Genomic DNA, 26,512 nt, shown 5'->3' on the forward strand with positions numbered 1-26,512 from the left:
TTTCATCAAAATGATTAATGGTTTTTTAAATGTTGAGGTTTTTATGGTCAACTCATTATTTTAAGAACTCATGAAGTTATAAATAAGTTATTTTATATATTTTTTATTCAATTCTATATATAAGTGATAGCATATGATATATTTGTCTTTGTCTGACTTACTTCACTCAGTATGATAAACTCTAGGTCCATCCATGTTGCTGCAAATGGCATTATTTCATTCTTTTTTATTCTTGAAGTTATAAATATGGTAATATAAATATTACCATAAAAGAGAGAAGATGCTGAGAGACAACCAATAGCACCTGCTACAATGTTAAGAAAAACAGTTGTTCTCATCTGAATAATATCATACGATTACGTTTGTGGAATAAAAAATTTTGTGTATAACAGCTTCTAATAAACATATATTAATCATAACTAATATGCATATCCTCAAAAATGGAGATAACAAAGTGATGGATTTTAAGGTTTTTGTTAACCCACCTTCTGCCATATTCTCTACCCCCCCCCAGACTGTTCCCTGGACACACCCATGATGAACTGTGAGACTGTTAGATCTTTAACTGTTCTGTGGGGGTCTATCCCTTAATGGCATCAAAAAAACAAGAGTTTGGGGGACCTCTCCTTCTTCTCCAAACAAAGACCCCTCCTTCTTCTCCACATAGTGCTGCTTTATTTATTTTTATACTTTGAATTCTACACACAGTGTATTGGAGCAAAGCTTTAATTTAAAAGGAAGCACAACATAACTCTGAAAAACACTGATCTTCCAATTGTTTCATTTTACAGATGAGCCTGATTCATTAAGATATTTTTGAGTATTCACTGTTTGTGTACAGCCTTTTGCTATTCATATAAAAGCACTTAGCTATAAGGAGGACATGGTTCTTCACTCAAAGAATTCCATAGCGTGATGCTGAGTGTCAGTAACCAGTTCAAAGCTATAGAACTGGTTAATCTGTTGTTGTGATTGCCTGTGGTTTGGATTAATCTATGGTGTAAGTTATAGACAACTGCTTCCAAAGGCCACAAGAGGAAATTACTGAGGAGGTAAAGATGCTTTTTTTTTTTTTTTTACACATTTAAAAAAGTTTCATTATACGGATTAATGTTCTTTAAACCATCCTGGGTCCAGTCCCTAATTGTCCCACCCCTTTATCAAGTCTGGATGCTGAATGATAAACATAGAAATAGTTAACATTTGAGAATCTACTGTGTGCCTGGCACTGGCTTAACCATTTTACATTCAATCCATACATCAGCCTATGAGGCAAGTTCTGTAATTATTCCATTTGTCTTGTACTGGCTGATCCCTGAGTGGTTAAGAGACCTTTTGAGTTTGCAGAGCTACTGAGAGGCAGGACCTCAGTAAGTAGTTGTTGAATAAGTGAGTAGCTCATTGTTTTAAACTATAGAACAATTTATACTCAATAAAAATACATAGACTTTAAAGGCTCAGCTCTATGAGCTTTGACTGTTACATACACCCATCTGACTACTACTCCAATCAAAGTACAAAACATTTCTAGAAAATTCCCTCATGCTTCCTTCTAGTCAGTACCTCCAGTCATGACAAGATAGCCAAGGTCTTCTGATTTCCACTGCCAAAGATTAGTCTTTTTACCAGCATGTAGTATGATCAGCCTTTTAAAAAATTTTAGCCATCATACTGGCTAAGATATAAAGTCAAGCGAAATTGTGTTTTTTCATTTTAATTTGCATTTTCCTGATTATTAATGATGTTGACGCTATTTTTATATGACTATTGGTCATTTGTCTGTCTCCTTTTGTAAATAGTTTGTTCAAGTCTCTTGCTTATTTTCAATGGGAGTGTTTGTATGGTGTTGATTTTTTAAAGTTCTTTACATATTATAGAGATGAATTATTTTACAGATATATTCATTGAAAGTATTTCTTCCGGTCTGTGGCTTGCATATTCATATTTAATAGTTTCTTTTGATGAGCAGAAGTGCTTTTAATTTTCACTGAAGCTCGATTTATAAATTTCTTCATTTATGGTTAGAGGTTTCTGTGTCCTTATATGAAAAAAAAAAAAAGGTTGTTTGTCCCAAGGTTGTATAGATATTCTCATTTGTTTTCTTATAGAAATGGTATGGAGTGAGGAAGGGATTTGGATATCACTAGTCAGTTGTTCAAGCACCATTTGATACAAAGATTCTGTTAGCCTTGTAGAAATTTGATGACTTCTTATTTTTTTCTAGTATACTTTACTGAGAAATGGTTTGTATAAAATAGACTACCTCCATTTAAAAGGTACAGTTTGAAGAGTTCTGAGAAGTATATCCCACAAAACCATCATCACAATAAAGATAGAGAACGTTTCCATAACCCTTATATTAGTTTGCTAGGGGTGCTATAGTAAAGTACCACCAGTGAGGGGTTTAAGCAACAGCAATGTATTGACACACAATTCTGGAGTCTGGAATTCTGAGAATAAGCTGTCAGCAAGGTTGTTTTCTACTTAGACCTCTTGCCTAGGCTGATAGATGGTTGTCTTCTTCCGCACCTTCTCATGGTCTTTTCTCTGTGCATGTCTATGTCCCAATCCCACCATTTAAGGACATCTTTTAAGGACACTGGTTACATTGAATAGGGTCTACCATAATGACCTTGTTTTAATTTAATTACTTCTTTAAAGATCCTACCTCCAAATACTGTCACATTTTGTTGAAGGTTAAAAAATGAATTTTAAAAGGACACAACTCAGCCCCTAACAATCCCCAAATATTCTTAATGCTCCTATGTAGCCCATTCCACCCTCTGCCCCCACCCCAAAGCTACCACTGATCTGTTTTTGCCAGTATAGATTTGTTTGTATTTTATAAGTAAAATCATACAGTGTATTCTATTTCATATGTGGTTTCCTTCTCTCACATAATTTTGAGAATTATCTATGTTGTTGCATTTAGAAGCAATCGAATACTGTTGATCTCGGAATAGTATTCCATTGGATGGATATACCACATTTTGTTTATCTGTTCATGTTTTGACATTTGGGTGGTCTCCAGTTGGTGGCTATTTTGAATAAAAACTGTTACAAATATTTGATACAACTCTCGTTGTGAGAATGTTCTCATTTACCTTAATTATCTAGGCGTGGAATGGCCAAGTTGTGTGTTAGATATGTGTTTACTTTTTAAAGAAATGCTGAATAGATTTCCAAAGAGGCTGTGTCACTTTCCCTTTGCACCAGCAGGGTATGTTTTCCATTTGTTTTACATCTACCCAATATTTGGAATGAATATTCTTTTGATGTGCTCAGTTAATTTGTAACATCAGCTTTTGTGGCTACCCCATAAAACCTACAAGAAAAAGGATTCTTCTCTCTTTTTCCTAACTATATTCTTAGAGTTTAAGAACTATTTAATAAGTAGTTCTTCAGTGGATATATTATATTTTGATACAAAGGATTTTTCCCTATTATTTTTCCCTCTATACTGTTTAATGTTTGCATGATTGAGCTTCAGCTATAATCTCAGCATCATGCTTATCTTTAGAAGAAGCATAATCTTTGAACCAAATGGAGGAAGATGAAGAGCAAGGTCTGCTCAAGGACAGATGGAAATACATGCTTTAGGAAAGTTATAAGCAGCATGCTCTGGAAAGTGGCCCCTGGGGAATGGTTGGGTAATCTGGAAACTGAGAAAAAGGAAGAAATGAAAAACCACCCACTGCGCTAGTAAGTCGGGTCCCTTGAAACTAGCCTCTTACTGCTTATCTACCTACAGTAAAGGAGTTCTATTTTGAGAAATTACAAATCTTTCAACAGTTGTCTTTTTTTTTTTTTTAAATAAGTCAACATGTGCTAAGCACTGTGCCAAAGTCTTACAGGTGTCATTTAATCTGCATGAATGTCCTAAGAAGGAGGTATTTAATCCCTCGCTTTTCAGATGAGAAACTCTAGGCTTGGAAAGGCCAAATGGAACTGGCTCAAGAGGAGAAAGCTCATAGTTGGTGGAACCAGGATTCACCAGGTTGGTGGACCTTGGCATCTCCTCTCTGTATCATTTTGTTGCAGACAGAAAGGAAAAAGTAGGAGGGTAGACGGAAGCCTCTGAGCACAGATCTCTTAAAGAGCGTTTTGCTTTCCTTGTATTATGTCACAAGTATAATTTTCAAAATAATTTCAGTCCCTTATGTTTAATTATGTAATTTAGATGTTTGTGGAATTACTCATGATGATATTTCAAATGCAACACAGTTGATGATAACTTGAGATAATTGGTAAAGATGTAGTTTAATAAAAATATTATTTTTTAAAAGGGTGGTTTTAACCCTTTTCAAAAACTTTGTAAATACCAAGACATTGTAGAAACATTTTGTAAACATAATGTGTATTTTTTTAATTTTTATTTTTTTAAACAGCAGTGTATATGCCCACCTATGAAGGACAGATTAGAGAATGTATTTGGATAATTCAGGGGGAAAAAAACACACTTTTGCTTTAACTGCCTGTCTGAGTCGTGTCAGAGTGATATTTGGGTAAGAATTAGCCAGTTAAGTACTTCAATTTTCCACTTGATTGGACATGACAAGACATAGCCAGAATGACTTATGGATTTGTTCTAGAATTCTTAAGAATAAATACTAAGTGTCATATTTTATAGTTTTTATCACTTTTTCATGACATTGAGTCTTTTTTTCTGAATTTCTAATTTGCATGCATCATATAAGTATATTTAAATGATATTCTGCTTCATGATTTTCAGTTGGTGGTACTATTAGTCAAGACAAATCCCCAAATGCTGTAATTTTCCACTCTCTTACTGATTCAAACAACTTGAAATACTGGATTCTCAGATTTCGCAGGTCAATGGTGCTAAGGTTTTAATTGAAGTAATTTTCTCTTGAGACCCAGAACGCAGCTACTCTTCCAAACAAATGAGATGATATGGTAGCCAAAATGCTGCTACAATATCTTTTGAGTACTTTTCAATTTAAACATGGAAAATGTCATTTACTAATCAAGGATTGGCAAATTTTTTCCACAAAGGGCCAGGTAGTAAATTCTGTAGACTTTCTGAGCCACGTCCTCTGTTTCAACAACTCCATTCTGCCCTTGCTGTGCAGAAGCCGCATAGACAATACGTAAATGCACAGCCACAGCCGTGTCCAATCAACTTCATTTTGGAATAGACATTTGAAAATCATCGACTTTACATGTGCCATGAAATGCTCTTCTTTTTTATGCTTTTCAAGCATTTAAAAATGTAAAAGCATTCTTAGGTTGAGGGCTGTAAAAAAACAACCCTAGGCTAGATTTGTCCAAGGAGCCATTATTTGCTGAGTCCAGACTCAGATGTTCAAGTAATTTATGTATTTGTATTAGTTGTAACTATTGCTAGCCAGAAAAGAAGGTTTTCTAAAAAGCAGCTACATGACTCTTTGTTAAGACATGTATGTCACACTATTCTGACATTTTTTTCTGACATCTTTCTCCAACTCTCTACCTTTGAGAGATAAAATGCTTTTTTGGGGGGAGGGGGGATTCTTTCCTTTTTTGGATTCGAATTGGTAGCTCCCGAATTGGTAGCTCCCTGGTGCTGCCATGTGATCTGCAGTCCTTTTTAAGCTTGTCCTCTGGATACCTTTCTTACTCCTGTGTAAACATTATTAACTTTAAATGCTGCAACCATACAACTATATAGAAACATAATGTGCAATGATTAATCAATTAACATTTTATATTTTCTAAATCTAGAAAAGAGCAAAGTTATATCTGCTTTATCATGGCAAAAATTAACTGGGACATTTGTTTCTATTTTCAGGATGGTTGTGGCAATAGCATGAAGCCCTCATGGCATAAGTAGTGTAGATAAGCTAGCATATATATTTGATTATGTTGAATTCTCATATGCAAGAACTCTCTTCAGCTATGTTACTTGTATTATTTTATTTGGGCACGAGATCAAGAATAAAATTGTGAAGGAGCTTTCTATAATTTCCTTGTACAACACAAAGATTTGTCAGATGAAGTAGGACTTATGGGACACTTTTAGGAATTGTGACATAAATGTTTTATGGCTTTTTTGAACTCTGAAAAAGTAAGGAATAAAAATTCATGTCTGTTTCAGAAAGTTTCATTGCATCCTAGACTTTGAGGCAGGAGACCTTCTCTGAGCAGTGAAGTGCAGATGGGACCCTAGCTCCTGCAGTTAGTGACAGCGTTCTTTCTCTAGGCTGTTGAGATGATAGGTTCATTTCTTACCATTGTCTGGACTGCAGGCAGGTCAGGGCTTCCTGAGCCAGTGTCAGAAGAACCTTTTCTGTGTTGATAGAGAAGGGAAGCCACATCTCCAGTTAGCCACAGGGAAAATTTCTTTTGAACCCAGGGACTTTCAGAGCCTCAAGTGTCATGCAGTTAGTTCAGGGAAGTACCCTCCAGACCCACGTGTGAGCCCGTGCTTGTCACCGTCATCCTGCCAGAGACCACCGAGTTCTCCAAAGACAGATTACTCCTGCCCCTGATGGAAGGGTCGAAGGGGCCTGGGAAGCCGCTCTTGGTAGAAGATATGTAGATATAATATATCACATAATCATAGCTTTAAAATCCGTCTCTTTTCAATAATGCAATTATAAGGTTGAAAATCAAGTGAGTGCTTAATCACTAAGATGAAGTGGATTGTAAATGTACGCCCGCCGTTAGAGATACAAAGAAAATGGAATTTCTCTTTCCCCGTAACGGCTCCGATCTTCATCACGAGCCCTCGCCTCCATGTAGCTGGGAGAACCTGCCCTTGATGATTAATCAATGTCATGGTGTTGGGGGTCCCCAAGACTGGAAGGACCCACAGGACTCCGCGAAGAGTCATAACACGGGTAACCAAGATCACACCAAGAGGCTTCAAGTCAGCAGAGGGAAGAGACAGGCGGGGTGAAGTCCAGAGGGAGCCAGGGCGTTTCCAAGAGCCCTCTCCCAGCGGAGTCCTAGGGGACAAGGAGCCATGTAGGACCCATGGTGTCATATGAGAGACTCTGTGCTCAGGGCTTTTGCTGGGCTGGTCATTGTGTGCCCCTGCCTGGTCCTCACTGCAGGTCCAGACTCCCGAGGCTAAGGTGTTGGGTGTAAACCATGTTGTCAGCTCAGACATCACAGGAGCTGCAAACCCCCTGTTTCAGCAAAGGAATCGGGGAGGCGGACACTCCCAGATCCAAATTCCCAGAATCCAGCCAAGGACCAGCCTTGGAAGCAGCCTTCTGGGGCCTGTTACCTCTTTTCTGCACAGCTACATCCTTCCAGACTAAGCAGCGTTTTGCTTGAATCACCTGTAAATTCAAAATGTAGCTCCTTTTAAGGTTTGTTTTAAATAACCTCTGTGGAAGTTTGGCTTATTCTTTAAGGTAGATTGCCATCTCCTGGATCCCCTCTTTTTCTGCTGTTTTGTTCCTAAATTTGTGTGTGTTTTTGGTGTAGCTGTGTGAGATGTGCCCGTGTGTGAGCTTGTGTGTGAGCCGTTGTACGTGTGTGTGTGTGCATGTGAGTGTGTTGGTGTGTGTGTGCATGTGTGTGTGTATGTTGGTGAAGGAAGGAGCGAGGGTGAGCCCTCGTGCAGACTTGGGCAGTGGCTGGGATTGCTGCCTGACCACCAGTTTGTGCAGCAAGGGGGCTGGGGGGTTGCTTCCTCTGGACCCTCGCGGGGGTGGTCCAGGTGCTGACGGGTGATGACCAGTTTCACTGCAAACTTGAACCTCTGGCGGGGTCTCAACACCTTTAGTAGCAAAATCTCAGCAGCCACGGCTCCTTTATCCTAATCGCCCTCTTTCCTGGATGGGCTCTGGCCCCCACCCACGTCTGTCGGAAGCCGTCGTCACTGCAGCCCTGGACACTGCCCTGCTCCCCTCCTTCCTTCCTTGTCACAGTCAAGGACACGCCCACCCAGGGTGCAGGTGGCCTTCTCCAGGAGTTACAGGCGGCGGGTGAGGTTAAAGCTGGGCAGATTTTGGTTTTTTCTCAGGCTGTCTGACCTTCTCCAGAACTCGGAGGCCTCCCAGCCGTACAGGTTAGAGAATTTCAGGTGGAAAATCCTTCCCTCTGATCTTTATTTTAATTTTTATTTTTTTGTGTGTCTTTTAGGGCCACACCCATGGTCCATGGAAGTTCCCAGGCTAGGGGTTGAATCGGAGCTACAGCTGCTGGCCAACACCACAGCCACAGCAACATCAGATCCGAGCTGCGTCCTACACCACAGCTCATGGCAACACCAGATCCCTAACCCGCTGAGCGTCCTCATGGAAAATCGGGTTCGTTAACCACTGAGCCATGATAGGAACGCCTTCCCTTTGATCTTTAAAGGTGTTGCTACTACTGCTTTAAAATTCTATTTCGATTTTTTTTTCCATGCCCACAGCATGCAGAAGTTCCCCAGCCAGAGGCAGAACCCTTGCCATAGCAGTGACTCAAGCCACAGCAATGGCAACACTGAATCCTTAACCTGTTCAGCCACCAGGGAACTCCCTATTTTGATTTTTGTTTCCAAGCAGGAATCTGCCCTTTCTCTCTAGAAGGTTTTAGGATCTTCTCTTCATGAAAAATGTAACTCTCTCCCTGTTTGCTGCCCCGGGTCTCCCTCTGCTCTCTCCACCTGCCTTTTTCTCAAGCCTTCAGGCTCCTTGTGGCATGCACCGCGTGGAGGCCCCCTCCTCTGCTGCAGCCTACTGTAGATTTCCAGGAAAGTTTGGAAATCTCTTCTCAACCAAACCCCTGCCTTCTGATGTCCTTGGTTTTGTGGGTTTGCATAGTGCTAGCTATGAAATGTAATTCTCGCGGTGGCTCAGAGGGAGAGGAAATGAAGACGTCTGCTTAGCTGGCCACCTGCAGCAGCCGGGCCTCCAGGCGGGCCTCCGCGTTCCCCTTGCTGCCCACAGAGAGTGCTTTTGCATATAACCTGCACTTGTGTTTTCATCGAAAAGTCATCCCTCGAAATAGCAGTGAACATAAGAAAATTATTCCCTTAGGGTTTTAAAGAATAAAATGTAACTGCATTGGGGAAACTACTACGCGTGCATGCGATAGATGTTTGGAGCAGTGGCCGAACAGCATCTCAGTTCATTCATGAAGATGATTTTGACCTACTAGATCCCCCAAAAGGGTCCTGAGAATCCCGGTGAATCATATTTTGAAGACTTGGCGGATGCCATCTTACTTTCGTTAGTGTTTTATCACATAAGTAGATCTTAGCAAATGTATTAGGGAAGATGTGGGTGTTACAGTCTGAGCACCAAGTATATGCTGTTTTCCTTCCTTCTCACAGGGTCCTTCTTGCTGGGACGATGTCTTGATCCCAAACCGGATGAGTGGTGAGTGCCAGTCTCCAAACTGCCCTGGGACCACAGCAGTAAGTACTGGTCAAATCCGTCCTTCCATTACGGCATCGCCAGTGTTTTTGGGAAATTAAAATAGAAACCAATTGCTAGTTGACTTTTTTTCCAATCTGACTATATTTACAAAAAGTGTTCATTCGAAACCGTTCATAATATTACCAAAAATTTTACCTGCACCATTTCCTTCCAGAGGCACTTTCCTAAAGACGTAACCTCTTTTGGTAACTATGTTAAAACATGATAATTTAAATTCCTCATGAGCTGATAGTCATGGAGTGTAAAGAAGTACCAGTTCAGAGTCTGGCGAAAGAAAAGAACCAAGCTATAAGGTTCATCTTTTTCCTAAAGCTGTGATATTTTGCGTTTACAGTCCATACCTTTCAGAATTGCTCTTGTTAGAGAAACGTAGAGTGGGTGACCAGCTCTAAACAGAACCGCCATTGTCTGTTCCCTGCGATCACCTTTCTCTTTGCAAACACATGCCGTCTATTTCACACAGAGAAGCTATTTGTCGAATGGTTCCCTAAGTACTAACGTTCTTCTTAAAATAATTGTATCATTACGGTCATGTCTGTAATTTGCCTATTGTTAGAGTTTCTACTTTGAAAATCCTTGGGTCCATCCTAATCTGGCTGTATGTGTTTTCTGAGCTGTAAATACCGTTATGGCGCCAACACAAATGCCAGTGTTAACTTACAAACTGTCACAGCCAGCTGGCAGTTAATACCTTCTCTGAGGAACAGAGTCTGTCGGTAGCAACAGGTAGAGTGTTTGAGCAGGATCGTTAGACCTGCCTTCTTTCTCCCGTCTGTGGATCCTTCTAAGGCCTCGGAGATGACAGTGAACAGCCCTAACAATCACCCTGCATCAAATGGGACTAGGGACACTGAACAGATTTTTATTCATGCAAATCCTAAGGAACACTAATGACTTGTATGTCACTCACAGATATTAAGGCATAATACAGTCTTGCAAGTGGGCTGCAGGGATGAAATTAAAGTGTATATATTTTATAGGCAGAATCCTTAAGTAGAATTTTATATAGCTACAAATATAATATGTTTATGTCATAGCATACATGCTATGTAGATACAACTACACTGAATAATAATTCACATCCTCTGTATGTATAACGTTGCAATCTCCATAGCATCTTTACAGCAATGGGAGGTCTTTTGAAAATCTACTTCAGTCTTTGACTGTCTCGCTCTGTGTACCTTCATATTAATTGGAAGGATGCAGCATAGCAGAATAGACAATCTTCCATCTTTAAGGATGTAGCTTCAAACCAGCCAAAGAGAAATACTGTGTTAAGTGGGGTTCTTTACTTGTTGAATATCCCACCTACCTTATGTATTGATACATAAAGTTTAGGATAAATTAATTTATATTTCTGACAGCAAAGTGAACCGACATCCTCTAAAAAATCCTTGCAGTGCACACTATATAACGCTTTTACTGGATGAAATTACGAACACATATTTTTAAAAGAACAGCTGTGCTGAAACACAGTAAGGAGAAGTTTATGTGCCAAAAAGGGAAGGCTGGACTCCAAAGAGAACATTCTGTAAGCTGACCATGAGAGTTAGAGACTCAGACTCGGCAAACACTGGAGAGTGCTGATGAGTTTCGGGCCTTGTCGAGGTTGAAAATTAAACCATAGAATTCTACATAAAGCAGCGTCATGGAACATGATTCCCTCTTAGGAGCAAGTGTGAGGCGTAGTTGCCTCTTCTGTTTTCACTCTAGGTAGAAATGTGACTCCTAAGCATCTGTAATCATAAACCGATCTTCACTTGAGTTTGGGGCCATGTTTCACTCCCGCTGTGTGCAACTGCCTAGTCTTGAGTCTAGAATGTTGTTTCACGTGGTCATGAATTGACAGTGTCAGGAACTGGGCTGCAGCTAAACCAGATCCTCCCAGAAAGGCCTGGGCTCTCTAATGAGTCCTAAGATTATAAAAGATAAAGTTTCATGGAGCATAAACTAACCATCAGAAATATCACAGATGGGAGCCTGCCATTGGGAATGGGAGCAAGCAGCGTTCAAACACACGCAGAATGCAGAGATGGAAGTTGTCCGGGAGAGACTGCAAGGATGCTTAATGTGTGTAAAAAATGAAAGCGCACATAACAAATGATTAAAAACAAAAGACTATCAGAAATAGCTGGTCGGATCAAAAAGGTTCAATAACCCAGGAAGATATAGTAGTTTAAAAGTTGTGTGATCTTCGTAACATGGGCTTAAAAGGTACTAAGAGCAAAGTGTCAGAATTAGCAAATCACACAGATAAATCCACCACCGCAGTGGAAGAAAATAAGGCAACCCTCTGAGGGCTGAAGGCCCCGCAGTACAAACAGAAAGCCATCACCAGCACAACCAGTGAGCGCTGGTGTCCTGAGAAACATGCCCAACAACTGGGGACACTCCTTTTTCAAGCACGCATGGACCATTTCAACAGTCTATCATGGTTTAGGTCTTTGAGGCATTTGAATATCACTAACAGAACAGAAACATTAAAAAAAACCCTCTTAAACATGGAAATTCAATTTTCTTAGTCAATACAAAAAAATCCAAATGGAAGTATAGGATCAAACAATAATAAACATATACCGTATGTCAAATCTTTTAGGATGTAACTAAATTAGTCTTTAAAGTGAGTATTTGGGATGATAAATATTATTTTTATAAAAGAAGAGAGGATTAAATTATTTAAACATATTGTTTAAGAAGGGAGGAAAAAATTGTCATATCCAAATATTTTTTCTCCTGTATCTAGTGTACACTAAATAAATGTTGATTAAATAAAGGAATTGAAGGTGTGTACGCCTTCTGAATAACTGTGCCAGTGGCTGAGCTGATATGCTCAATGTGAGAAGTTTAATTCCTTCTTTCTTGCTCATATCTTCAAACTATTTTTCTGGATTGCATTGTTACAGTGCAGCCAAACATAAACCATGAGTCTTATCTTTTCTAAAACATTGTGGGTTGTGTTTGTTTCTTAAGAAGGTGAGACGATAGACATTTTAAGTAGTTTATCATACTTAAATTCGCAGAGTATTTTGAATTATTGACTATTTTATATACTCATATTATCATAAAAGTTTAATCACTATCACTTGAAAAAATATCCATATATTTAAAATTCAAAAGAGAAGGTATCTAATGGATTCTTAATTAATATTTAAGCACTCGAAGATAATCTATCTAGATCATTTTTAAATAGCAGTAAAATTTCACCTTGGTTTTTAAGACTACAAATATAAACTTGACCCTGACTACACTTTAGAAGGAGAAATGTGAAACTAATTCAGCTCTATACTAGTCATTGTTATTTTAGGAAGGAGCATCACATTAGTTGTGAAGGGCATCTTACCTTTTGACGAAAGAATTCTAGTCCACTCAATGGATGTGTGTTTGAGATTAAAAGAGAGAAAAATTTCATTTAGTGTTTTTTTTTTTTTTCCATTGGTTAAATGAATTCCCTTTGGATATGATATGGACTTTAAATTATCTGTTTAAATATTCATTTTATGTTTTAATCTATGATACCTTAAACACAAAAGGTATTTGTAAAATAGCCTGTGTGTGCACTGGGAAATCCATATTTTTCCTGCTTGCACACATGTTGGCTGAAGCATGCCTGGAAGACATTATTCCTGTTTCCAAATCATAACTTTTCAAAGTGAGTGTGCCCTAGCCATTAACACTCCCCTGGGAAGACCTGTGGCTTCGAACTGCTCTCCTGGTAATAAAAAGTTTCCTTGCCAACTGTGAGACTGTTGCATTTTTCCTCACACCTAACAATTCAGCAGTGGGGTTCAGGACAAGGGGATAGTCCCTGGGATGAAAAAGGAAAAAAATCAGTTATACTTAGTCCACTCAGGCTGCGAAACCAAAAATACTGGAAATAGGGTGGTTCGTAAACAACAAATACTGATCTCTCATAGTTGTGGAGCGTGGAAGTGCAAGATCAGGGTGCCAGCTTCTGCAGTCTGCTCCCTGTGTGCTCATGTGGTGGACGGGGCCAGGGAGCTCTGGGGTCTGTTTTCGAAAGGGTATGAACCCATTCCTGAGGGCTCTGCACTCAGGACCTAATCCCCTTCTAGAGGTCCCACCTCCAGATAGCATCGCAGTGGGGATTAGATTTCCAAGGGGTGAATCTGAGGGGGACACGGATATTCCGATCTCAGCCATCTTCAAGGTAATAAGTAACCAAGGTCACTTTCAAGCGTGTTAAAGGGTGTTGATTTTGCCATTAACAGCCTACAACAACATGCACTGTCTTTTATATTTACTGAAATCCTGTGTAAAGCAGTAAAAATTTTTTAGATTATTTGATCTTGACCAGAGTTAAGCTCTTTTACATAGCATTTTTCTCTCTTCTTAGAAACATTTAAGAAGATGCTCTTAAAATAGCTCAAAGACATGTTTCAAATGAAATTTCATACTAAAAACTGTCCCCTGAACTATAATAAATGACATAATTATTAAACTCAGTGTAACAAATGGAGATTTTTCATCTTACTCAACAGGCAATTTACTTCTTGCATTTTTACCCCTTTTAGGCTCAGTGTATGTCAACTGGAACATTAGCTTGAATAAAAGTTAACATTCATAGCTTCTATCTTTTATTTCGTCCTTCGGGAAGATGTTGACCAGACCAAAACAAATAGTAAATAAATGTCCTCTAATCCTGAACAATTTTTATTTATAGGTCACCTTCATATTTTAGGTCCGAAAAAGATTCTTATTAATGTTTTAGTTTAATCAAATTTCTATCCTCAAAGGGCCCTTTCTTTTGGTTCCTTCTGTTATTGTTTTTGGTTTGATTAGAATCTGACAAAAAGAGTCTCGGGGTTTCTCAGGATGCTTTCCTGCTATGGACTATATGTTTTTATTTTTTCCAGTATCTGATAATAATGAAAGGTTGGCTTTTTTTTTTTGTTTTTAAGAAAAGATGGGAGCTTGACCAAGGGTCCCTGAGATAGTCACAAATGAAAGCCTTATTCGCACAATGTACAAAGACCCATGGGCTCCATGTCCTTGTGTTGCCCAAACTCACCTGCATCAATGCAGGAACCAGTGTGGACATAAACATCTCCAAACATGTGTTTAAATGATCCCGGCCCTTGTGGCTTCCAGGGCCCCCCAGTGAACCCAGAGGGCGGCTGGGGGCTTCCACATGGAGGGTGGAGAAGGGAAACAGACATGAAAGTGGAAAGGACACATTCCGTCCTCTCTCATCCTTCCCTGATCTCTGGTCGAAGAGAAATAGTCTCCCTGTCCTTACGCTGCCCCCCTACAGTCATATTTTCTAAATTCTAAATAAAAATTGAATTGTGAAAGCTTTGCAGTCAAACTCAGATTATGATTGAATGGCATCTAAGCGTGACAAAATGTTCTCTGTTGTCTGACATGCAATTTGGGTGACAAACTAGAAACTTCTTATGGCATTTTTCAAAAACCTATCCAGTATTCAGACTCAGGACAGTTCATTTCTAAATCAAGTTTTGAGTACTTGAAAACAAAAAAATGTCATTTTTAAGGTAAAATTTATGTATACGTGTGCACATAGATTATATATATACATTTATATTATGAAATCAGCTGAAATTTTGCAAATTTAAGCAAGAATTCTAAAATCTTATTTATAAAAATAGTCCACTGTGGAAAAAATATCATTTTTTAAGAGCTCTAAAGAAATTGAAGTAGTTTTTAAGAACCCACGTGTGTTTATGTGGCTCTGATGTCTCGACTCAATTCCACTCAATTTTTTCCTGTGACATAACCCTGTTTTGATCCGGGATCTTTTACCATTTAGTGGAAAATTAAATCAACAGTCATCTTCTCCATGGTGTTGTTAAAAAGTCTTGTACACTCTTACGTGGAAACACTAATCACCAAGGAAAGGAGACCAGGTGGCAGAAATCAATGCATGTGTAGCAGAACACCTCCACACGTGAGATTACCAGCATTGCACCTTGGTTTAGTCTGTGATGCCATTTTTAAAGCAAATGTGCAGCGTCCATAATTTTTTTTTCTTTTTTTTGCTTTTTAGGGATACACCTGCGGAAGTTCCCAGGCTAGAGGTTGAATCCAAGCTCCAGCTGCTGGCCAATGACACAGCGACACATGTGGCATCTGAGCCACATCTGGCAATCTACACCACAGCTCACAGCAACACCAGTTCCTTACCCTACTGAGTGAGGCCAGGGATTGAACCCACATCCTCATGGATACTAGTCAGATTCGTTACCCCTGAGCCACAGTGGGAACTCCCATAGTGTATATTTTAAATATTGAGAATTATTTTTATGGAGTCCCCATCGTGGCACAGTGGAAGCAAATCCAACTAGGAACTGTAAGGTTGTGGGTTCAATCTCTGGGTTCTTGCTCAGTGGGTTAAGGATCTGGTGTTGCTGTGAGCTGTGGTGTAGGTCACAGACACGGCTTGGATCTGGTATTGCTGTGGCTCTGGCTAGGACAGCAGCTCTGATTAGACCCCTAGCCTAGAAACCTCTATATGCTATGGGTGTGGCCCTAAAAAGACAAAAGGCCAAAAAAAAAAAAAAAAAATTATTGTTGCCTCCTCGATTCCAGGGAAATCCTTATCTGTGCGAATTGTAAGTTGCTTTTTCACTGGATGATCTGTGATTCTCTGTGCTATAATTTATATCTTACTTTGTATACAGAAGAAAATCATGTGTATTACTACAATGCTGTTTAGATATGAATGGTTTTAAATGTTTTTCATCGTCCCCGGAGGCTTATAAAGTCACTTCTTAATTTTTCATCTTTCCATAGAATGATTCCAAAGTCAGACATGTCAGTGAGAGACTGTGTTGCAGGTTGTGATATGGCTATAGACAAGAACCCCAGACAACAAAGATACAGCCAGGGAATTTATCATGATTAATCAGAAAAAGATGTCCTTCAAGACTGCTAGGTTTTAGACTAGGGGAGGAGGCATATTGATCTACCAGAGAAGATAGCAATAGGTGCAATGTGATAATTGCAATAGATTTATAAATGAAATTCCAAGAACTGGAGCAAAGAAAGATTAAATACCCCTGTAAACATCCCCAAATGTTTCATTTGGGATGGTAGATTAGACCTAAATGGGAATATCAGGGATTGGGGACTGGAGGTCAGTCTGTGATGGCCTCTGTGCAGATACACAGGAGGCTAATGGAGTGAGAAGACTAGAAGGAAGATGTGAGAGTAATGGGCCAAGAGAAAGAGGCCTGCTTCTCAACCAGGAAATAGCCCTCTTGATTCTCCAAGCAGGTGATTGATGGCTCTTGGAGATCCACACTTCATCATGCCTGACGGCAGTCATCAAGAAACTATCATCCCTCTTAGTCAGGTCAAGCTAGCTCTCAAAAAGTTATCGAGAGCCATGATAAAATTTAGTTTTAAAGATATGTTCTTAAAAAAAAACCCAACACACCAACAATAAAACCTTAAAGCCCGTTTACCAAACTAGTGACTTGAAATAGAAAATGTAAACACACGGAGAATAAAATCAAAACTGAGAAGAATGTCACGCACTCTTGACCCACGCGTGACGCAACATTTACTTCCACTAATGTTTCTTAGAAGACAAGTGTAGTTTGGGATCGTCCAATCTGAACTTCCTAAACTAGGTAATTATCATCCGCCTCAATACTCAGAGTTCAGAAAAATGAACTTTTATATTTAAATAGTGAAAAACAAAATGTAAGTTAACATGTGTGTCTTTCCATTGAGGGAAATATACTTATTTCCGTAACAGGTATTTGTTATGTTATTCACTGTGCAGAAAACAAAGACTGACCTGCAAGAGCTGGAAATCTGGTTGGGGAGATAAGACCTTACAGAAGCGACTGCAGTTCAGATCCAGCAGCACAAGTGGAAAAACGTATTGAGCGTGTCTTCTTGGCCAGGCGCGAGGGATAGAAAAGGAAACATTTCATTCACTGCTCTCATCGTTCGGGGGGATATCAGGGTGGGGTCAGACATGTAGGCCAATGATGATTTTTTAACATGACCTAAATCTCGATACAGATGGATATGAAGGCGTTTAAAAGACTTCAGTTTGTGAAGAAGGGAGAAGACATAAGACAAATTGGTATCTCACGGAGGCCATGAGATAAACCCAAAAAGGGTTTTGTGGGAGTTCAGAGAAGGGAATTCCCTGAACGCTGTGACCAAGAAGGCTTTGTCGGGGAGGTGGGGCCTGAGCGAGATGGAAATTCCACAGATAGTGATGTCGGCAAGGAGCCTTTTGTGAGGCAGGGGAAATGACAGGAATACAGAGGTAGAAAATTAAGGGTGATTCATTCCATGACGTACTCTTCACCGCCCGCTCTCTGCTGGACAGTAGACTCCGCACTCATGTGTTTGGAACATCAGCATCCTCTGCTTCCAGGGAGGTCCTCTCAGCCCTAATGACCTTGGACTTGACACAAAAAGAAGCACTGGATGTTACAAGGAGGTGCACCAGCCTGGAGTCTGTTAGGGTGCCCTTGACGAGGGTCGTGGAGGCCAGGGCTGAGGTCGCAGGCTGAGTCAGAGTGACAGGTGGTGGAGCACGAGGATAAATGCCAGCAGGAGGGAGCCTCTTGCAAGTGCCCCGCTGAGCTAGTGCATTTTTCCCTTTTGTGGGTTTGTTGTTTTGTTTGTTATTTTTAATGTAGAGGATTATGATTTGTAATAGAAGGAATTTCACCACACTGACATTTAGATATTTTGCAAGCTGAGACAGAAGTTGAATTGGCTGGTGTGAAGAGTAGAATAAAGAAGAAAGAAAGGAAAATAAAATCGCAAAGTGAACAAAACTCAAAGGTTATTTTATACCCTTGGCTTACGGTCCTTAAATCCTAAGGCAATGTGTGAGGAAAGGTGAATGAGAATTGGTGTCTGCCTTTCTTAAAACCAGAAATAACGTATAAATGAAATTTTAGTTTAGAACTGGTTCAAAGCACCATACTTTTCTTGTTTTTATGGGTCATTAAGAGCAGCCATATGGTTGTCTGCTGTCTTATCTGTTCACTTTTCTTTAGGCTGTTCCTCAGTGAGAATCTTCAGGGGCTGACTGAAATTCTGTTTTTTATAGGTAACTCTCTGTTATTTTTAATTGCCAGAAGTGGATGATCCAGTATAAAGGGTTTCCTCTCCACTCCTATTTTTGTAACCCTACTGGAAAACTGGGTCCTTTTTCTTTTGCCTTCAACTTTGGAAAAGCTTAGAAGGAAAAGGAAATGGGTTACTATGTGACATAAAACTTAAGACTCGCTGAGAATGCATCCCTTCTTAAGGATAATCCAGTTGACTGCCACTGCATGCTGAGCAGTTGGAGGAGAGCTGGACGAGAATTAGGACGTCTGTCTGTAACTCCTTCTCTTTCCACGTTCATGTTAATTAATTTACTTCTGCCCATTCCCTGTGCTCCATTTGTAGAGCAAAGATTGTGCCTCACTCTTGAAATTTCACTGAGTGTTTGTAGAGATTCAGGACTCAATATCGCTTCCTGGGTTTACAAAATGAAAGATGTTCTGCTGGGATCAGGTAACTTTCAATATCTGTAGATTTTCGTACCTTAATTGTGAATGCCTACATTTTCCTGGATCCTAGTATTGTCATTTTTCCTCACAGCTAATTTATTAATTTTATATCTGCCTTGTAAAAACAAACCATTTCAGTGAAAGAACCATTTCTTCATGTGCTTTTGCCATTTCATTAAAATTTACACTGATGTTCACAGGAATTAGAAACGTCATTAAATGACTTTATGTGAAGCAGTTAAAACTTGTGTCACTTAGTACAATATCCAATATATGAAGGCCATTTAGAGAATTGATTCTAATTTAGTATTTAATAGTGAATACTAATAATTATTATAATGCATGCCTTTAAATTTGGGTAATTTCTTGATTGAAAAATGAAATGTTTTAGATGAGCTCATTGTTAAGGACTGCAATTCAGTCACGCACGTTGGTGATAAGATGTTTCTCTCATATGAATAAAAGCAAATTACATGGAGAAGAATGCATCACGTAGTTCATTGCAGGTCAGTGGTTATAGCATGCGGCGCTATCCGAGCAAAAGCACAATAGCAGAAATGCAAGAATACCTTTTATTGGAGTTGAGCGAAAGACGCTCCTTAGAGGTGAAGTATGTTTACTCTTAGGGAATAAGCAGGGTCAATTACAGTGTTACAAAGAAGTGGCCACTGTAGAATAGGAGCCATCAGACATGCTTGTGGGACTAGATGAACTCTATGACTGTCGGATCCCAAGAGAGCAAAAAGATTGCCCAGATCAGAGGATTCGTTTGGACACTACAAAGTAACGATTACTAGGCTTCATGGCAAACTAGGATTCATAGCCCGCTAATTCTGGTTGTGATGCACTGTTTAAAGCTTGGTCTTTAGCAGTCATGGAATGACGTCTTATTGAGAACTATGATCTAGTCTGAGTTTTCCACACTTTCTTTCCAACTGACGCAGCTACAGTACTTCCTAGCAATTCTGCCATATATATCATGGGTGGCCCTAAAAAAAAAAAAAAAAAAAAAAAAACTGAAAAACTAAATAAAACGGAGCAATAATAACCAAACCCTTCATGATGGTGAAAATCAATTTTGATTAAAAAAGAGAGGGAAAGAAGTGAAGGGAGGGGACAGCAGAAATAATTCAATTAGCTGAATAAATGGAAATTCATTACCCTCTCCATCAAATGTTGCTTTGTGACTAAAGACCTGTCCAAGAGAAAGGCCTCCAGCTGGTAAGGATCACCGTGGGTCTGACCAAAAAGGCTTCCAGGTTCAGGAACTAAATCTGAACAACTCCCATCCTGGAGACTAACTCATGGGCTAAGCAACACACAAATGCCATTACTTCTGAACGGTGCTATCAGCTCACTAATATACCCTGGAAACAACATCCCAAGTACACAGAACTCCTGTCTACCCTCTCGGGTGTGTTTGTTCTCCTCCTTCCTTCCGGCCCCTCCCTTTTCTGCTGCTTTTTCTTCTTTCTTTCGTCTTGTGTTGTAAAATGGGCCTGTGCTTTCTTTGACCTGCCTCACAGCAAGTGTTGGGTCTAAATCCCCACCCCTTGGACCTGGGCCAGCCTTTGTAACCTGTTTCTGAAGAATAGAAAACAATAGAATTGATCCTGTGTTACTTCTGAGGCTGGGTGACAGAAAGTGAAATAGTGTCTGTCTAGCTTTCTCTTTGGGACACGTCCATGCCTTGAAGATTGGCTTAGAGACCTTGTGGGGAGGCCACATGGAGGTAGAGAGAGGACCAAGGAACCCAGGTGTTCCCTCACACAGCAGCTCAGCCTTCCGGTCAGCTGCCGTTTGTGTGAACAGTGAACCTTCAAACCAGGCTTTACAGCCTCCCCAGCTGCTGCCACGGGGGCAGAGACTAGCCGTCTCCACCCAACCTCATTTAAATTGCAGATTTGTGAGTAAAATAAATTAAAAATTTTCAAGCCAATATGATTTGCTGCACAGCAACAGCTAAGGGGAGCACCTCCCACAGGGTCCTTTGTAATCTTGTGATACAAAAGCCTCCACACACTCTGATACCTGGATATGTGTGTGTACCTGTGTGTGGCACAGTTTTATAAAAGTGCGCTCGAATTAGAAATCAGACGATGATTTGATGATGACAGTCAGGGTAGAAGTACATGGACTTGAGAAAGAGTTCATTCATGCTGGGCTAGAATCATTTGCGTATTTGAAGTAGGCCTTTACCTTGGATATTATCAGATAAATAGTAACAAGCGCTTTGCAGTCAACTCTCCTCCTTACTAGGTACCAAGTGTACCCAGTGGTTGGGCAGGAGGAATATCTATCTAAATTAACTCTATCGTCTCTACCTGAGGCTAAACGCTGGTCTCTTGGGTTTCCGTATGTACTTCCTAGGTCACCATTAACAGCGTACTTTGAAATGATTTTGTCTGATGACTTATTTTTATGTAGTAGCAAAGACTACAGTCAGTGTGTAGCCTCGCAGACAGGATCATGGCCAGCGGAGTCCAAGAAGCTTGAGGTGAACTTTGGTTCTGGTACTTCTGGTCTGATGGTCTTGGGCAAAATCTTGGCATCCTTGTCAGTTTCCTCATTTGTGAAACAGAGATATCAATGCCTTTTGTACAGAGAGGTTGGAAGGATTAAATGTGTAAAGGACATGTAAATTGCTTACCTCAGGGCATTTCATGGTAAGGGGTCAATAAATTGTAGTTACTGCTTCCATAGATGTTCCTATTATAATGTGTTGACTTTTTTGCTCGACTTGATCTCTGGCATTTTCCACCGGAACTGTGGCCAATTGGCCATAATGCCTCTGCAGTTGATTACCATTTCTACAAATAACAAAGTATTCAAATCGATGAAATTGCTCTGACAATAACTTTGAAGCAGACTGCAACATCTGTAGTTTCCTTAAATAAAAATGTACTCAATTTGCATTTTATATAATACATGCATGATTGTGACATAGATAAAATTCTCTTACCAGACGATCTGGAGGTTAAAAAAAATAGCTTAGTCATAATGACTTAGAAAAGCATTGCTGTTAAGTCTTTTTTCAGAACCATGAACCGGCATGATTGTTTTAATATATTATGCAAATGGTACACTAGAAATCCAATATAAAGTTATGATACCTCATTTTCATTGAATTCATTATTTTCATAATAAATGTTGCTTTTTCTGATTATAAGAACATAATATTGGCTAAACAAAATTAGCCAACATACTTTTTATATAGCAAAAAGGCCAAAATTCATGTTTAATCATACTATCTGGAGAAAATTTTCAAGGTGTACAGGTGTACATGCATTTGAATAAACACACTTTTTTTTTAGATGAACTTATACCTGACATATTATTTTGTAACTTGCATTTTTCACTTTATATGTTGTACTCATTTTTCCATATTAGTAGATAAAAGTCTACATCATTAATTCGTGATTGATACTATTCTACTCCACTTAAGTGGTCCTCTGTCAACGAGTATTTAAGCTGCTCTACGTTTCACTACAAAAGCCACACTTTTGTGATCTCCCTTACCTACATCTTTATAAATTTTTCTCCTCACATTTTTAGAATGTAATTTTGGAAGAAGAGTTTCTGTGGCAAAATAATTTTTCATTTGAAGTGTTATGATCTTAATTCCAAGAGGTCCTCAGGAAAGTTTGCACCAGCTCTCACTCTCCCTAAAACAATGAGCATATAGTTTCTTCACCTCCTTCACCACTTGGTGTTTTCATCCTTTTTGCTTTTTCCCAGTGATTTAGGTGGAACACAGTATCTCATGTTAAATTGCCTGTCCTCAATTACTGGGAAGCTTAGTTAGGTTTCCATTATTTATTGCTCATTATTGTGGCTATTTTCTTACAACTATACTTTATAAACATTTCTTACAGTAACGTTTTGCGTTATCATGCAGGTTGCAAATATTTTTACCAGTAAGTAATTTAGTTTGAAAGTATATGGTGCTCAAGAACTAATTAAGCTGTAAGTTTTTGATGGAATTAAATGCATTGTTTTCTTTATAGGATTATGTTTTTCCAGTCATTCTTGGTAGTAGTTTTGCAGTTACTCAAGATTGTTAAAGATATTTACTGAAAATCTTTCCAAGTTATTTTATTTCCAAGTCTCTTTTTTAAAATATTTGATGCATATAGATTTAATTTTAGTGTGAAGTGTTTTATATGAATCTAATTTGACTTTATTCCTCCTCCTAAAACCTACAAATTAGTTTTTTGGCCTTATTTATTGAATAAGACACATTTCCTCACCCCTTTGAAATAAGTCCCATATTTGTATTATATTAACTCTGGGTCTTTTCTCTAGATTCTGTCCTACTCCATTAACCTGTTTATTCTGCCTCCAAAACTACATTGTTTTAATTATGCTAGTATATAACACACTATAACATATTTACTATCTAGTAATATAGTTCTCCAAATTGCTGTCAATTTTTCCTGCTATTCACATATACTAGTTTTTCCACATGAGATAGATTTTTAATAAAGTTTTAAATTAAGTTTCATGAATTTGTTTTCAGTATATGAGTTAAGCACATCATCCTAGAGAAATCAAGAGAGAATGTAATTTCAATGTAGATTACATAAGGATGAGGTGTATCTCTTTTGCAAGCTCTGAGCTGAGTCTAGAAAAACTAACTCTCCCTCATATTAAGGAAGGAGCATTTTATTATATACATAGTACAAGCTCTTGGCTAGCATTCCTGGTTGACAAGCAGTTCCAATCCATTTAAACGTAATTCCATAGAAAGTTAACATCCCACACTGGGTTAAATTTTTCCTTTCTTGACAAAGTAGAGTGCTGATAACGTTAACTGGAAGATTATTGTTCTCCCATTTACAGATAGTATGCTTCAACTGGAATGGAATTTGTTAAATCAGTTGTCTTATAGTAAGCTTTTTTTAAAAAATTGTTTCTATTTGATTTGTAATATTACTTTTAGGGAAGCTAAGTGTTAACAAAATTAGTACTGCAGTGCTCTAAGTCTAGTAGCTCCTTGGGTTCCTCTTTTAAGTGTTATCATGTAATTTTCTTAAGTAAATAGGATTTCCAAAAATGCAGACAAGGAGGAAGGAATTGAGTAATTTATAAGGACTATGCTTGGTTTTATGTTCTCTACCTGCTTTGGATCAATTCAGTAAGGCAGCAGAGTAGAGCCTTAGAAGCCCTATAAGAAGGACGTAGATTCAAGATTCTAGTTGCCAGTTGTGTGATTTTAAACACAGTCTTAGTTCTTCTTTTTTTTAGCCTTAAAAAAAAAAAATATTGAAGTATAGGTGGTTTACAGTATTACATGCTTCAAGTAAACAGCAGCATTATACAAAATTCAAAGTTTTTATAGACTATACTGCATTTATAGTTATTATGAAATACTGGCTATATTAATGTGCCGTACAGTAGATCCCTGTAGCTTATTTATTTTACTCCTCGCATTCTCTACCCTGTCTTCTCACTCCCCTTCCTAGTTCCTCCCCCTTTCTCTCTCCCCACTGGTAAACAGTAGTTGGTTTTCTATACCTGTGAGTCTCTTTCTGTTTTGTTTTGTCATTTGTTTGTTTTATTTTTCAGATTCCACATATAAGCAATAAGATACAATGTTTGTCTTTATCTGTCTGACTTCTTTCACCAAGTGGAAAACCTCCGGTCCACCCATGTTGTTGTAAATGGCAAAATTTTGTTCTTTTTCTTTTATTACTCAATGAATTTATTACATTTATAGTTGTACAATGATCATCACAATCCAATTTTGTAGGATTTCCATCCCACAACCCCAGCACATCCCCCCACCCCCCAAACTGTCTCCTTTGGAACCCATAAATTTTTCAAAGTCAGTTGTTATAAATGGAAAAATTTTGTTCTTTTTTTTTATTACCCAATGAATTTATTACATTTATAGTTGTACAATGATCATCACAATCTAATTTTGATAGGATTTCCATCCCACATCCCCAGCACATCACCCCCCCCCCAAACTGTCTCCTTTGGAAACCATAAATTTTTCGAAGTCAGTTGTTATAAATGGCAAAATTTTGTTCTTTTTTATGACTAAGTAGTATTCCATTGTGTATGTGTACATATATATGTGATATGTATATCTATATATATACATAGGTACATGTACACACACACATCACAACTTTTTTTTTCTTTTATTTATTTATTTTCCGCTGCATAGCATGGGGACCAAGTTACCCATACATGTATACATACTTTTTCCTCCCATGTTGTGTTGCGATGTAAATATCTAGACATAGTTCTCAATGCTACACAGCAGGATCTCACTGTAAATCCATTCCAAGAGCCCTAGTTTGCATCCATTAACCCCAAGCTCCCGATCCCTCCCACTCCCTCCCTCTCCCCCGGGGCAGCCACAAGTCTATTCTCCATCTATGATTTTCTTTTCTGTAGAAACGTTCATTTGTGCTGTATATTAGATTCCAGATATAAGTGATATCATATGGTATTTGTCTTTCTCTTTCTCACAACGTTTTTATCCATTCAACTGTTGATGGGCACACTGAGGTTGCTTCTGTACCTTGGCTATTGTAACTAATGCGGCTGTGAACACTGGAATGCATGTATCTTTTCATTTTAGTATTTCCATTTTCTTGTGATACATACCCAGCAGTGGAATTGCTGGATCATATGATTCTTCTATTTTTAGTTATTTGATGAAAACAATATTTCATACTGTTTTCCTAGTAGCTGAATCAATTTACATTCCCACCAACAGTATATAAGGGTTCCCTTTCCTCCATATCCTGGCCAGCGTTTGCTACTAGTGGTCTTTTTGACAATAACCATTCTAACAGGTGTGAGACAATATCTCATTGTGGTTTTGATTTCCACTTCTCTGAAGATTAGCGATGTTGAGTATCTTTTCATATGCCTGCTGGCTATTTGTATAGACATTGGAAAAGTGTCTATTTAGGTTTTTTTTCTGCCCATTTCTTAATCAGGTTGTTAAAAATGACTATACTACCCAAGACAATCTACAAACTTAATGCTATCTCTATCCAGATAACAACAACATTTTTCACAGAACTGGAACAAATAATTCTAAAATTTGTTTGGAAACAAGACCCTGAAGAGCTAAAGCAATCTTGAGAAGGAAGAAAAAAGCTGGAGCTATTACACTCTTAGACTTCAGACCTTATTGCAAAACTACAGTTAAAATAGTGCACTACTGTTGGCACAAAAACAGACACATAGCTCAATGGAACAGTATAAAACCCAGAATTAAACACACACTCTTATGGTCAATTTATTTATGACAAGGGAGGCAAGAATATACCATTGAGAAGAGATAGTCTCTTCAGTAAGTGGTGCTGGGAGCACTGGACAGATACAAAAGTAAACTCAAAATGGATTAAATATCTAAATGTAAGACCGGAAACCATAAAACTCCTAGAAGAAAACATAGGCAGAACACTCTTTTTCTTTGACATAAATCACGACAATATTTTTTTACCTCTATCTTCTAAGGCAAACAAAAGCAGAAATAAACACGTAGAACCTAAATAAACCTAAAAGTTTTTGCACAGCAAAGGAAATCATCAAAAAGACAACCTACTGAATGAGAGAAAATATTTGTAAGTAATATGACTGGTAAGGGGCTAA

At 38.6% G+C, this 26,512-nt stretch overlaps 1 protein-coding gene across 1 annotated transcript in view; it reads left to right on the plus strand.

Moving 5' to 3' along the window:
- PRKN (parkin RBR E3 ubiquitin protein ligase) overlaps nt 1-26,512 on the plus strand; it is a gene marked incomplete at its 5' end in the record, with an annotated part of 1,030,308 nt that overhangs the window by 360,776 nt on the left and 643,020 nt on the right. The window contains 1 exon segment of the mRNA NM_001044603.2: nt 9,275-9,358. Within this exon segment, the coding sequence (NP_001038068.2) occupies nt 9,275-9,358 (84 nt within the window).

This window comes from Sus scrofa, chromosome 1 (assembly GCF_054392235.1).
Source record: "Sus scrofa isolate SSC_HxYL_T2T_F1_AM1 chromosome 1, Sscrofa_HxYL_maternal_Yorkshire_Landrace_v2.0, whole genome shotgun sequence".
Taxonomy (NCBI): domain Eukaryota; kingdom Metazoa; phylum Chordata; class Mammalia; order Artiodactyla; family Suidae; genus Sus; species Sus scrofa.